This window comes from Ambystoma mexicanum, chromosome 10 (genome assembly GCF_040938575.1).
Source record: "Ambystoma mexicanum isolate Mex_15411 chromosome 10, UKY_AmexF1_1, whole genome shotgun sequence".
Classification (NCBI taxonomy): Eukaryota; Metazoa; Chordata; class Amphibia; order Caudata; family Ambystomatidae; genus Ambystoma; species Ambystoma mexicanum.
This window is the reverse complement of record NC_090932.1, coordinates 1258112896-1258126093: the sequence shown is the minus strand read 5'-3', so window position 1 is coordinate 1258126093 and position 13198 is coordinate 1258112896. Positions and strand designations below refer to the sequence as shown.

Sequence of the window (13198 nt, the reverse complement as noted above, 5' to 3'; positions counted from 1 at the left end):
AATTCCTACCTTGGGGTCAAGGAAACTCCTTGCCCTCTTAGGGTTGTTAAAAACACCTAAGCTTTGTATATCCATCCGGATCAACTCTACTGTAAGTGGGTTTTCAGGTGTATCCATGTTTAGAGTTTTTGGAACCACTTCCACTGTAAGTGGGTTTTCAAATGTTTCAGCCACTACAGCTTTAACTGAAGGGGTCTTTATTCTAAAGGACATACACCACACAGGGTGTGTGACATGAACACTAAGGTTCTTGTCAGGTTCAACTAAGTTTTTAGACAGTGTTAGAGATTGGACAGGAATATATAAGTTTCTATCCACAGGGTGAACCACTTCCACTCTAGGTGGGTTTTCAAGAGGTTCCATAAACTCAGTGTTAACTGAAGGTGGGGTCACAACAGTGTCCTGGTTAATGGTATTACACCATATTGGTACTAGGACAGAGGTTTTTATGTTTCTGGGAACTAGTTGAACCACTTCCATTACATGTGGTTTTTCAAGAGGCTCTATCACCTTAGCAGCAGCTAAAGGTGGGGTCACAGGAGTGACCTCTAGCTTTGTGGGCCTAGGGGCTTGGTCCCTATTTGAAGTTATGGGTGCTAAACCCAAGTGCCCTTCAGAGTGGCAGTTAATGCCTTTTATCTCTAAGTAGGGGTCTCCTAAGGGGACCTCTCTTACTTCAAGGTTAAGAGCCTCAGCCTTTTTACAAGGGGGCTCAGCTGAGTCTAAGACCACAGCTGTTCTGCTATAGTCAGTATGGACAGATTTCTTAAGGGATGAGGAGACAGCACTTTCTGACCTACATCTATGCTCAGAGTCCCTTAAGGAGTATAGATATGTAGAAGCTTTTTTCTTATATCTATCTAAGAGAGCTGTTTTTACCCTATCTCAGTTACCTATTCCTACTTCAGGTAAATCCAAGAGCACATGGCAGTCCCTCTTGGGAAGTCTAAAAAGAACCCAGGGTATTCTATCACTCTCACACAGACCAAACCTTTTACAAGCGAGGTCAAAAGTTTTCAGACATACAACAATATCACACTTCAGATCATACTGACTCACCAATTCTGGAAACCTGGAAGCTGTAGACACAGAAGAACTGGAAAAAGAAGAGGGGTGCAGAAAATGGTCTTCTACAGACCTGTTATACTTTTTCTCATATTCCCACATCTTCATATTGTTTTCCCACAGGAATTTTCTTATATTCAGTTCCTTAGATATCTCAGAGCACATGGTAGGCAGTAAGGTAGAGGCAGGAGAAGGAGAGGGGGGGGGGGGGGGGGGGTGAACTAACATCCTCCTCATCAGAACCCTCATATTCCTCCTCTGAGGAGTTTGGACAGCTGTCTGAACCCTCATCAACCTCACTCCCAGCAATATTGTAAGAAGTGGACACAGGTTCACTGGAACCATGCATATGGTCCCATAACCTTTGTAATAATTCAAGCTTACTTCCTTCACAATTGAGGCCCTTCTCTATACACATTGTGACCACAGTTTCCATTGCAACATAAGAGAAGTCCTCAGGCCTAAAGCAGGCCATGGTGTTGGTTCTTGTGTTAAATACAATAAGTACACTCTACCTTGGCTAAACCAAACCTACTGGATGGTTTCCTTTGGACACAAAGTATATCAATAATCCATGTAATGCAATCCACCTTGATCCCAGCGCATGCCAACAGTGTTAGGACAGTTTTTCTGAAGTCCAGTTAAGGGCCTAGTAAAACCATTCAACTGAGGCAGTACAAGACTCCACTCTTAGTATAAGACTGTACCACCTGAGTACATGGTAGCGTAGGCAGAGCAGCCAGGCTTATCTTAGGAGGGAGAGAGGGCAGTAGATACAGTACAAGTGAAAATTGTAATACAAATGATCCAAAGAAACACAAACACTATGTATTATAAAAATAAATGATTTATTTAAATACAAGTAGGCCCAGATAAATCTAGGGGTTAAGTAAATACTGAAACATTATATGACATCACAATATAAAACACAACACTATACTTGAAAGTACACAGACCCAAGTATAGACCTTATTTGGAACACCTAACAGTAGTTCTAGGGAAGTCAGAACCTTGTTATACACATTTAGTATAGGCCAAGCCTATTCTTTGGGAGTAAAAGACCAATGGTTACTTTTAGATTACTTTTGGTAATACAAGGACAGTAGGCCCTTCCAGTTGTACAGTGACTCTTGGAACAAATCACATAAACAGTCAACTGGACAATATACTTTTGGTGAATAGTGAAACACTTGTTCTAGGTGCAGTAAAAACCTATAACTACTTTTGTCATAACACACAGTTATACCAGGTGAGCAAAACCTAATGGATGTAATATACAATTACAGATGCTTTGGAAATCAGGGAACCCCAGATTGAGGTAAGCAATAACTCTTGTAACTTGTTTTGGATGGCACATAGCTAACACAAGGTAAGTAAAACCCACTTACTTTAACTTCACAATGAAGGGGAAAGTAAAACCCAATGTCACACTTTACTGAATAGATATTCTAGGTAGGCAACAACCTAATGTAGACTTATTAAAGACAGGCTAGCAGCAAGTCAGGGGAAGCAAGACCCAGTTGGGGGACACTCATTCAGTTATCCTAACAGGACTAACCTGGTGATACCAACAGTTGGAGGACACTCATACAATTACCCTTCAGGAATAATCTGGTGAAACCAACACATTACTTTTGTAAAGAGGCACAACCTAATCACAGGAGAGTAAAATACCTTCACATCTACTTTCTTTTAGACTGGCAAAACAGTGGCTAAGGAAGGAAAGATGTTAACCATACTTTTAAGAATAGTGCATCACACATCCAAGATCAGTAAGAACTTTTGTAACTGTTCACTCTTATGATTACAGTTACCAACCAACTCTTTACAAGTAAGTAAAAACACTTGATTTCTTTTCTAGGCAGAAGTCCCAATCCCTTCAAAGTCTTTTCCCTTAGAGCATGAGTGTTCTCAGTGGGAGAAGGGGGGTCACTAGCACTAGTGACCAACAGGCAGTGTTAGAATAAGTTCTTTAGTAGCAAAAGCCAGAGTTTCCTTAGGAAAACTGGGCAAACAAGTGAGTACTTTACTTCTAGGGTTAGAAGAGGGTCCAGGGGCTTCACAGAAGACACCCCAGCAGGATTCTAGCAGTGGGACTGGGTGTACTGGACGAGGGAACTCCCAATCAAAGAAAACACCCCAGGACTACACAGAAATCCCAACAGGTTTAAGGTAAGTATATACCCGAGCCAAAACAGTACCTCAGCAATGAAGAAGAGATTGCAGCAGGGGAACTTCAGGGACTGCAGCCAAATACCCGGTCACTGGATTCCTTGTCCTTGAGACTGAACACAAGACCTCAGAAGGGACTTTGCAGCAGGGATCGATGAAGGCTCTAGGCAAGATTTCTCTCGCGGCTGAATGCGGTTCTGCGGGTTTGGCGCCTTTTCAAGGAGCACAGAAGAAGACAGAAAATCGCGGTTGAATTCTCGTCATTTAAAAGGTCCACCACTCTTGTGAGGGGACTTTTTGGACTCAATTTGTGTCTCTGGAGATAGACCAAGATGCCCACGAAGTTTCAGCGAGATTCGGAATTCGGAAGACCGTGCACTGCACAGTGGCAGGAGGTCCCAGGGTATTGGGGTATTGCAAGAACGCAAGGTCGCAGCAACCCGTGGGATGGCTCAAAATGCAGGTCGTCTTGAGTCTAGTGGGTCTCACCAGGCTCTAGGTTCGGGTCGTCGTTTTCGGAGACCCCAGGTCGATCGGAAGGAAGGGCTGCAGCAGGCTCCGGTTACAAAGCAGGCTCTCCGGCCGCTGGAAATCATTCCCGCCGCTTTTCCTTCGTCATCCTCTTCGGTTTTCTGTTCCAGTGGTCGACATGACTTCAACTTCCAGGTTTCCAGTATTTATCAGGAACTGCAACACAACCTCTGCATTCTCTCCCTGCATTTTACAAGAAAGGGGCGTTTGGCTGTCCAATCAGGACAGCCAACCCCCCACTGGGATTTGGCCCAGTTGAAGGAAGACCTAAGACAAAGGAGGGGAAGTTTGGGACCCCTCCCCCACTTCCTGTGCTTACAGACTGACTGGAGCCTGGGCGGGGTGTCCAGGGGACTCCCGCCAAAGACAAAACTCAAACAATGGATTTTCCCGCCCTGAATGTCAGGGGAAGGAACAAGAAACGACAAGAAACACTAAAATGGCAGGAAAAGAAGACAGGGGCCATTTTGGTAAAAATGAGCACCCTTAGGTGCCTTTACTGCAGCTGTGATTACAGCACGCGGTAAAGGTGCACCAAATTAGTAAAAGGTATCACTGCCACCAGCCATTAAAGGTAAGCTTGTCACTGTAAAATAATTGTTACAGTTTAAATGTGAAAGGGGATACATTGTATCTCCCCAGCACTCCACATAAGGTGGGGTGTGCTGGTTTCACAGAAGTAAATGTAAAAGGGATCCAAAGATCCTTTCTACCCTTGGGAACTAACTCAAGGTTAGCACAAGAAAGTTAAAGGGGGAGCCCCTAGGGCAACCCAGCAACAACAGGCACTTATTGCCAATACGTTGTTAGACATGATAACTTTAAAAAGACACTATGGAGAGTCTTAAAAATGACACCCATAAAAAGAGTGAGTTAAAGACAGGTGAGTGTGGAAAAAGGCTCCCACTCACTGAGGTATTAATGGAAAATATCTCACTAGAAAAGCAAAAAGTTCTGGAGTTGAACCAGGCAAGGAAGATTTACCAGCCCTGTGGAAATCTTACCTAACAGCACAAAAAACAATTAGAGTGCAACATTTACCTTAAAGGAATGGTTCGCCCAAAAAAATGTATTGCCCAAAAATGATGGGCAATAATAAAACAAACATACTCGCACTTTTTTTTTGTTAAGTTCCTATGTAAAATTTTGAGCAATTCAAGCTCAAAAATTGGAAAAGCAAGCACATGGGCGCATCCATTTTGTGAAATGGATGCCCGCCTGTGCTGGCTTTTGTGGCACTAATGAAGGAAAAATCAAGCCAGCTGTAGTAAACAAAAGCTACCACTGGGTGGCTTTTCCTCGATTGGTGCCGGGACTCGGAGGACGGCGACCGGAGACTACAGGCAGAAAAGCTGCAGCTGAATCTCGGTAAGTGCTTTTTTTTTTTTAAATAAGAACTAGCTGTGTTTTTTTTTCTAAGTTTTCTGGGCTGGAGGAGCCTGGAAAACTTAGAAATAAAACCGCAGCTTTAAAAATTTATTTATGTTTGCGGTAGCTTTTGAAGCTACCGCAAACATAAATACAACGTTATTGTGTTTGAAAACGCTGCGTTTTTTCTTTCTAAGTTTCTCAGGCTCCTCCTCCCCGTGGGGAGCCCGAGAGCCCCAAATGGGAAATCAGCTGTAGGCAGAAACATTGCGGCATGTAAACACAACGCGGTTGTGTTTGAAAACGCTGCAGTTTTTCTTTCTAAGTTTCTCAGGCTCCTCTGGCTCGGAGGAGCCTGAGAAACTTAGAAAGAAAAAACGCAGCGTTTTCAAACACATTAACGTTGTATTTATGTTTGCGGTCGCTTCAAAAGCTACCGCAAACATAAATACTACGTTTTTAAAGCTGCGGTTTTATTTCTAAGTTTTCCAGGCTCCTAGTGCTTATTTTAAAAAAAAAAAAAATAGCACTTACCGAGATGCACCTGCAGCTTTTCTGCCTGTAGTCTCCGGTCCGCGTCCTCCGAGTCCCGACACCAATAAAGGAAAAGCCACCCAGTGGTAGCTTTTGTTTACTACAGCTGGCTGGCTTTTCCTTCATTAGTGCCGTAAAAGCAAAAGCCAGCACAGGCGGGCATCCATTTCACAAATTGGGCGAACCATTCCTTTAAGAAGGCATCACACCGATGAACAAGAGAAAGCAACAAAGCAAGATAACTTCAAAATACAGTGCCCTCCACCCTACCCCGACAGGAGACCAACATTATGGTGGAAATGGAGTAGTTTTTATTTTTTTGTCTGAAATCTAAGTGGTTTGAGATGCCACGAATGGCCACAGGCAGGGAGTTCCAGAGCTCGATCACCTGCACAGAAAATGAGCCCCCCCAATCTTTCAAGCCTAAATGTACAGGTAACAAGGAGTTCGGTTGAGGCTGAGCGAACCACTCTGGAAGGTTGATACCGTTGAAGCTTATTACTCAAAACACCTGGGACTGAGTTGTAAAAGACTTTGTGAGTAATACAGAGAGCCTTAAATGTAATGCGTTGATCAACAGGTGACTAGTGTAATGCGTGAAGGGCAGGCGAGATATGCTCTCTGCAGCCCAAATTCAACAGCAACCTAGCCGCTGTATTTTCTATCCTCTGAAGCCTTCAAAAAGATGATTTAGGCAATCCTATATTGCGTTAGAAAACATGCTTGATATAAAAGCATTTGCCAGGTGGAACCTATGTACTAAGGCAAAGCAGACCAGGAGTCTCTCTAGACAACGCAGATGGGTGAAGCAAGTGCTAGAGACACAAGAGATTTTGGTATCAAGAGATGGCGACGTATCCAGCCACCCTCCCACCCCCTACAATCATAGCCTTCAAGACAGGAATTGGGCAAGTACCCGAGAGCCACGATGGCACTAAAGGGTCTTCATGTAAGTCGGACCTCGTATGGGATATAGCAGAGGAGCACATCAGTAATTCCGTTTTTTAGATGTTACATTTCAGACTATTTTGCTGCATCCAGAAACAGATCTACTCCAAACAAGCCCTAACATTGGTCACTCGTGGCCCTTCAGCCTCTCCCAGGTGAAAAATCAATTGTGCTTCATCAACTTAGATATAAAAAAAAAAACAAATTTCAAAATGATCTAATAAGGTCAGCTAAAGGTTTCATATATAAATTGAACCGAAGCGGACTGAAGGAGGAACCACGAATGTCACCAGCTCAATAGAGTATTCAAACAGTGGGCACAAATGTCTAAAAAGGAAGCGTGCGTGCCCATGCAATCTTTGACCTTTCTCTAAATGATTATCTCTAGAACAGAATATACACGTTTGTTTTCACTCTTGTGAAATCATGCCTAGACAGGACAGTACATAATGCTTGGACTTACTCAGATTAACCACTTCCATGGGAGTGAGCAGTGTCCGTGTGTGTGTGTGTGTCCTGTGTGTGTGTGTCCGTGTGTGTGTGTGTGTGTGTGTGTGTGTGTGTGTGTGTCCGTGTGTGTCCGTGTGTGTGTCCGTGTGTGTGTCCGTGTGTGTCCGTGTGTGTCCGTGTGTGTGTGTGTCTGTGTGTGATATATATATATATATATATACACATCCCAGGCTCAATCCCAAATTTCAAACCACATGTGAGCGTTCTACATTAAGTGAAGATACTTTAACTTCTCTGATGAAGACATGGACTTAATATTTCAGAGCAACGAAAAATGTACCCTGCTTTAGGGATACTAGTTTTCCGTTTGTTCCGATATGTACAAATAATCACAGAAACACGACACTCAGAACACATTTATAAAAAAAGAGAAAAACTGAAAAAAGGGCAAGCAAGAATCAGAGCTAGGACCACTAAGGGACAGGCAGTAGCAGCACTCCCTGGCCTGCATAAAAAGTGAAAACCTTAGGGTACAATGCTACGCGCACTGCAGCCTGCCAATAAGGAAGGGAGTATCATTTCTGCAATAATCATTCACTGGAGGCAACCAGGCAACCAGCAGCAGCACGCAGTATCTAATGGCTACTCACGTTTGAAGAATGGTATTTTAATTAACATGTCATGTGGAGATTATTAATGCTTGACAGCGTCAACGAACACACATAAAAATACTTTTAGAAAAACATCAACTGTTCTTTTTAGAGAAAAGAAAAGGCAAAAATACATTCTAGAAGTGTACAATTAAATATGGAAAAGGAGAGCGACACTTCTACCTAAAAATCTCTCAGAAACCAATCAAGACAACAGACTGACTGGGATTAAACATGCTCATAAAGGTTACCCTCACAGTTAACAGTTGTTAAATAAGGATTTCAGATTATAGTGTTGAGCAATTGCGTACATAAAGGCAGTGGGAAAATACCTCTCATAGTAAAGCAAATATGAAAGCTGCCACACGAAGGTTTTAACCCTTGTACACACTTCATATTATATGCGGCTAAGTAAATGTACTCAATCTCTTGCCAGTCAAATAACCAGTGGTAAACGTAGAATTTATTTTCAATTTGTAGCTAACCAGTTTGTACGTTTGACAACACTATATCAACAGCTGTATGTAGAATACCATCCTATCTAGTTTGCCAAAATTAGGCGTATGAGAGCGATTTTGTATTCATTCTCACTGATGCAAGGTTCTCTGGAACAAAAACCTCTATACTTTGGGTTATGTGGTTATAGTATATCCATGGTTGCAGTATTCTTGACCCCTGGATACTAGGAATAAATCACATGTGGGATAATGAAAAAAGTCAAGCCTTAACCCAATTCTTAAACTCTTTGGAGGTACTATTTCTAGGGTATCTATGGCCCCAAAAAATAAAAAAACAAAATAATAAAACAGCATTTTACTCAACTAATCTACTGATGGCTGATTTGTGGAACTTTTTACCCCTGTGTTTGTTCAAGGACTGGGTGCTTTCTGGATGCTGAAGATCATCATCTCTATTCCTTAGGCCAACAAACAGCTGTCAAGACAGCAATATCTTCCCGTTCACCCAGACCTGGTCTGGTTTCAAAGCACTGACCAAGAGAGTTTTGCCTCTCTACAGATATGCCAACCCCCCCCTTCAGCTACACTGAACCTGCAATAAAAGCCATACCTTTAAGACAGCTGCCATCCTCCTCCTGTTCAGCAATACTGCCCTCCTCATCACCACTAATATCTCCTGATGAGTCTGAATCAAAGTTCAGGTAGTCGCTCGTTGGCTTAGCCTTGACTTTCTTGGGCTTATCAAGCAAGGTGTCATTGGTCCAAGTGGCAACCTGAGTGCGATTCTGATGCACTGCCAGAAACTCATCAAATGCTTTATCGTCCTTCAGCTAGATGAGGTGAGAAGAGAAAAAGGTTTTGATTTAAGACAGGTACAACATTGAATTTGCTTAAGTCTTTATATTGCTATGGAGCATTTAAACTGCACCAATCGCCAAAGTATTGGTCTCATGGCTCTGGTACCTTGTCTGAGGAAATTGTGTATTTGGTCCTGCCTGGGGTAATCAGACTGTAGCCGATAGAGGAAGAAGAAAGGAAAACAAGGAGGAAAAGTTGGGACAGGAAGAAGCAGGAATAGAGAAACAAAATTGGGAAGTGTTGTTGGGCAGATTTTTGCACAACCCTACAATGCGGGCTGTGCAACCATCTAACCAAAAGGTTTTCGTATTCCAACCAGAAGGAAAGACAACACAACTCTTAAGTATAAAAGCTCTGGCACAGCAGTCAGGCTTAACGTAAGCTGGGAGGATGGCCAATAGTGAAGTACAGTTAGTCCACACAGTTAACCAAAGAAAACACCCACACACTGGTATGTTGAAAAAATCTTCACTTAATGTAACAAACACACAAAAGCATACATACATACATATCTATGCCAATCAATCAAATTAGCTTTGTTCCGACATAGGCCATAAAAGCATACAACAGTATCTACATAACATTTTTAAAATAATAAAACATTATCAAGATGTTTAAAATAAAGCAGCCTCATTCCCCCAAGAAAGTAGCCATGACTTGATTATTGCATTAGTCATGGTTAAATACATTAAATATATACACATTGGCAACAATTAAAAAATATTCAAACAGTACATAATCTTGAAGCTGGTTCATTATTAAAATATCTTGTGGTTAGGAGAGAAACATTTCTTGCAGCCTATTCTTGTGTAATATTCCAATAATGGCAAGGAGAAGTAGAATTAGTGGGAGAGTAGCCCAACTTCTTAAACAATAATTGTCACAAAAAATGACAACTATAATGAATTTGTATTACCTTTAAAAAGCTTGCTGCTGTACTCGCCAGGCTCGGTGGATGAACTTGGCTACCTTGTTTACTGTGGCTTGGTCTGTAGTTGATTTTAAGGTACTAATGGCTAAAATCAGCGTTTGCACTCCCTCCATTCTCAGTATGAGCTTCATATAGGCCTCTCTCAATGTTCTCAAGTTTGGTTCAATGTTTCAGACGACAGGCCTCATAATGGGCAAAAATCGGCGTTCCAAGCTCCCCCATTTTTTTTCTGAAAGAGATCAGTCTCAAAGTTCCCATCCTGAAGTTCATGTAGAGGCTATGGCATACGGTGGCTCAATATAGTCTATATACGTCGCACGATCAAACTCCAGTTTGGTTTCGAGATAGACTTCACCCAGTTTCAATTTTTGACAATTAACCATCATATATTCCCTGCAACACATTTTCATAACCCTCTTAACTCTTCGAATGGCAACCTTATCTATCCTCACTGGATTTTCCCAGAGGAAAGTCTCATCTAGGTCAGTGAGCATTTTTTTTAAATGCCTTATCCAGGGAAGTTCCCCCCGCCCCCTAGTGATCCCATCAAATACACCAGTTCCCCACAGTATGCCCCAAGTTCCAGCGTGGACCATAACCACATACAGTAGAGAACTGGTTTGTAAAGGAGTTCAATACTTTTTGGACACAGATCTATTCCACATAGATAATGGCATTTGGGGAACCCCTTGAAAACATAAGCATTCCCTTCAGGAACTTGTTTTCCCCCTTTTCTAGCTCGATCAGATTCGTATGTCCCCAAATTTCTCCCTGTACGAGGCCAAGATTGATGCTTGTTTTTTTATATAAGTATATTGCAGACACAACCATGCCTCTGCCATGACGAGTGAAAAAACTCTGTACACCACTAGCATGCTTCTCCAATTTGCACACAACATTACCATCTGGGCATTCCAAATTACATTTTTATGGAACCCGATGCCCAGGTAATCAGTGCTTTACCTACTCTTAGTCATTATCATCGAGATTAATAGCCAATTTTCCCTGTTTAGCTAACTTTTGTTTGAAAACCATGAGCTTAATCTTGTCAATATTTAGGGTTAATTTCAGTTCCTTACATTTATTTATGAAGGATCCCAGGGTAGCTTTTAGCCCTTCAGGGGATGTGGCAAGAAGAACTGCGTCATCAGCAAAGAAGAGGGCTGGGTACCTCCCAAGACAGAGTTTGGGGATGGGGGGGTTCCGGCACTCCTCCAGCAGAGCACTGATCACTTCAATATAAATACAAAATAAGAAGGGCACGAGAACACATCTCCCTTGTGACACGCAACTGAGAAGTCAATTCCCCTGCTGCCCCATAGCGAACCACTGCCTTGTTGTCAGCATATAGCAGTTGAATTAGTGACAAAAGGCCATTTGGCCTTTTTCTTTTAGCTAGGATTTGCCACAGGGTGTCACTAGGGACTCCTTCAAAAGCCATTTTAATGTCTACAAATACTGCGTACAGTTTATTTTTTTTTAAGATGGTGTATTTCTGAATCAGGACAAAGAGCCGGAAGCATTGATCAATCGTGGCTCTAGCTTTCTGAAGCCTGCCTGTAGGGTGTGGATAATATCCCGCTCCTCTGCCCAATCTTGGATATACTTTAGGAGGACTTTGGCAAAGATCTTCCCAGTACTGTCGAGCAGAGAAATTTGGCGATAGTTGCCCAGCAGATTTCTCTCGCCCTTTTTAAATATTGGTACCATTGTGGCCCTATGTCATTATTCTGAGACAGATCCGGTATTCATACAGGCCATAAATAATTTCCATAAAATGGGGTGCACAGATTGTTGCTTCGTCCTTGAACATGTCGGCAGGGATTCTATTTGGTCCCGGCGCCTTGCTCCCTTTCTATATGTAACTTAAGCCAAGGCATAATGCACAGTAAGAATACACAGTTCATTTAAAAAAACAGTAATTGTCAGTTAAGATACAACACACTCCTATGCTAAAATGTAAGCCCAATATCTGGCCATAGGTACAGTATATGTAGTCTCTAAAAGGAGTGGGAAGAAAATGGGAACTATGGATAAAAGAAACAGTAACAAAATGTTAAACAGGATCTCGGATGCCAATATTGAGCTTAGTCACAGTATTCCTCACCTCTGTGACTTAGTATTATACATAATTAAACGCACACCTAACAATAAATGTAGGACCTACAGGGGGGGAATTGAAGAACACCCAAGAACAAAAAGCCAGAGGCCACCAGAAGTTGGAATACACTCAGAGTGATAGTACCAGCACATTACACTCATAGTTACAGTAATAGTGTGCCATTATACAGTGTAGCCAAGCATTGCTCATTGACAGGAGAAGTACGTAATCTAAAAATACATATGAAATCAGTGGTACAAGCTGAAATGCCAGTATTTGGCCTAAAACTACTGGGACCGTAGGAGGACCCATGGAAAATGTCCAGAGGCAGGTATGTACCTACCAATGCACTTTTAAGAGAGCTCCAGGTAGGTTCCAAAGTTCGAAAAAACACCTTAGGGGAGGTAAGAGGATTATTAGCCCTCTGCTTAGCACATCCTCAATAGTTTTAGGCGAAGCCTAGAGCAGCAAACGAAACAAAACAGTGCCAAGGGGCTTGTTATGTTCCCTTTTCAATTGGCGTCCCAATACCTGCAGCGTCAATCAACAAATGCATTACAGATGCCAAACAAGTTTACAAAAATATATATCGTTTATTAATTAAATCATCATTAAAACCAGAGGTATATTCAAAATCAAAGCTAAAAAACTTCATTAACCAAACAAATGGTATAAAGTGCAAATGCTAAGAACATGTATCCCTACAAATTAGGAGGTAAAAAAGCAGAATAAACAGAAAAAACGCAAAAACATTTCACAACAAATGCCAAATAATAACAGATTGTGTGAAAACCGGGAGTGAATCAGGATTGGGGTCACTCCGGGGTAGTGTTGTACGGTGTAACCAAAATAAACTTAATCACACACTACATTCATTCTAATTCAAATTCAAATATACTCATTCTTTCATCACTTTCCCAACATGTTTCTTTCTGGACGTGTGTGTAAGTAAGGTGAACAGAAATTCATCAGGGGTAGTCTGCCGTCTACCAAACCCAAAAATAATAACCTAAGGATGGTATTAGTTAGGGTATAATTCTTCTAGTAACAACCACAATTTGATTATTACAAGGTCAAACAAGAAAAATTAACTAGAAAGCCAAATAGCAAATACAAAGGCTTAATGCACGTG

At 41.8% G+C, this 13198-nt stretch overlaps 1 protein-coding gene across 2 annotated transcripts in view; it reads right to left on the bottom strand.

Annotated features, from left to right (window-relative positions):
* The window catches only part of RBM19 (RNA binding motif protein 19), a 1396549-nt gene that overhangs the window by 1275163 nt on the left and 108188 nt on the right, over window positions 1-13198 (bottom strand). For both annotated transcript variants that reach the window (XM_069619226.1, XM_069619227.1), the window contains exon 5: window positions 8787-9006. In XM_069619226.1, the coding sequence (XP_069475327.1) occupies window positions 8787-9006 (220 nt within the window). The remainder of the gene's footprint in view (window positions 1-8786; window positions 9007-13198) is intronic.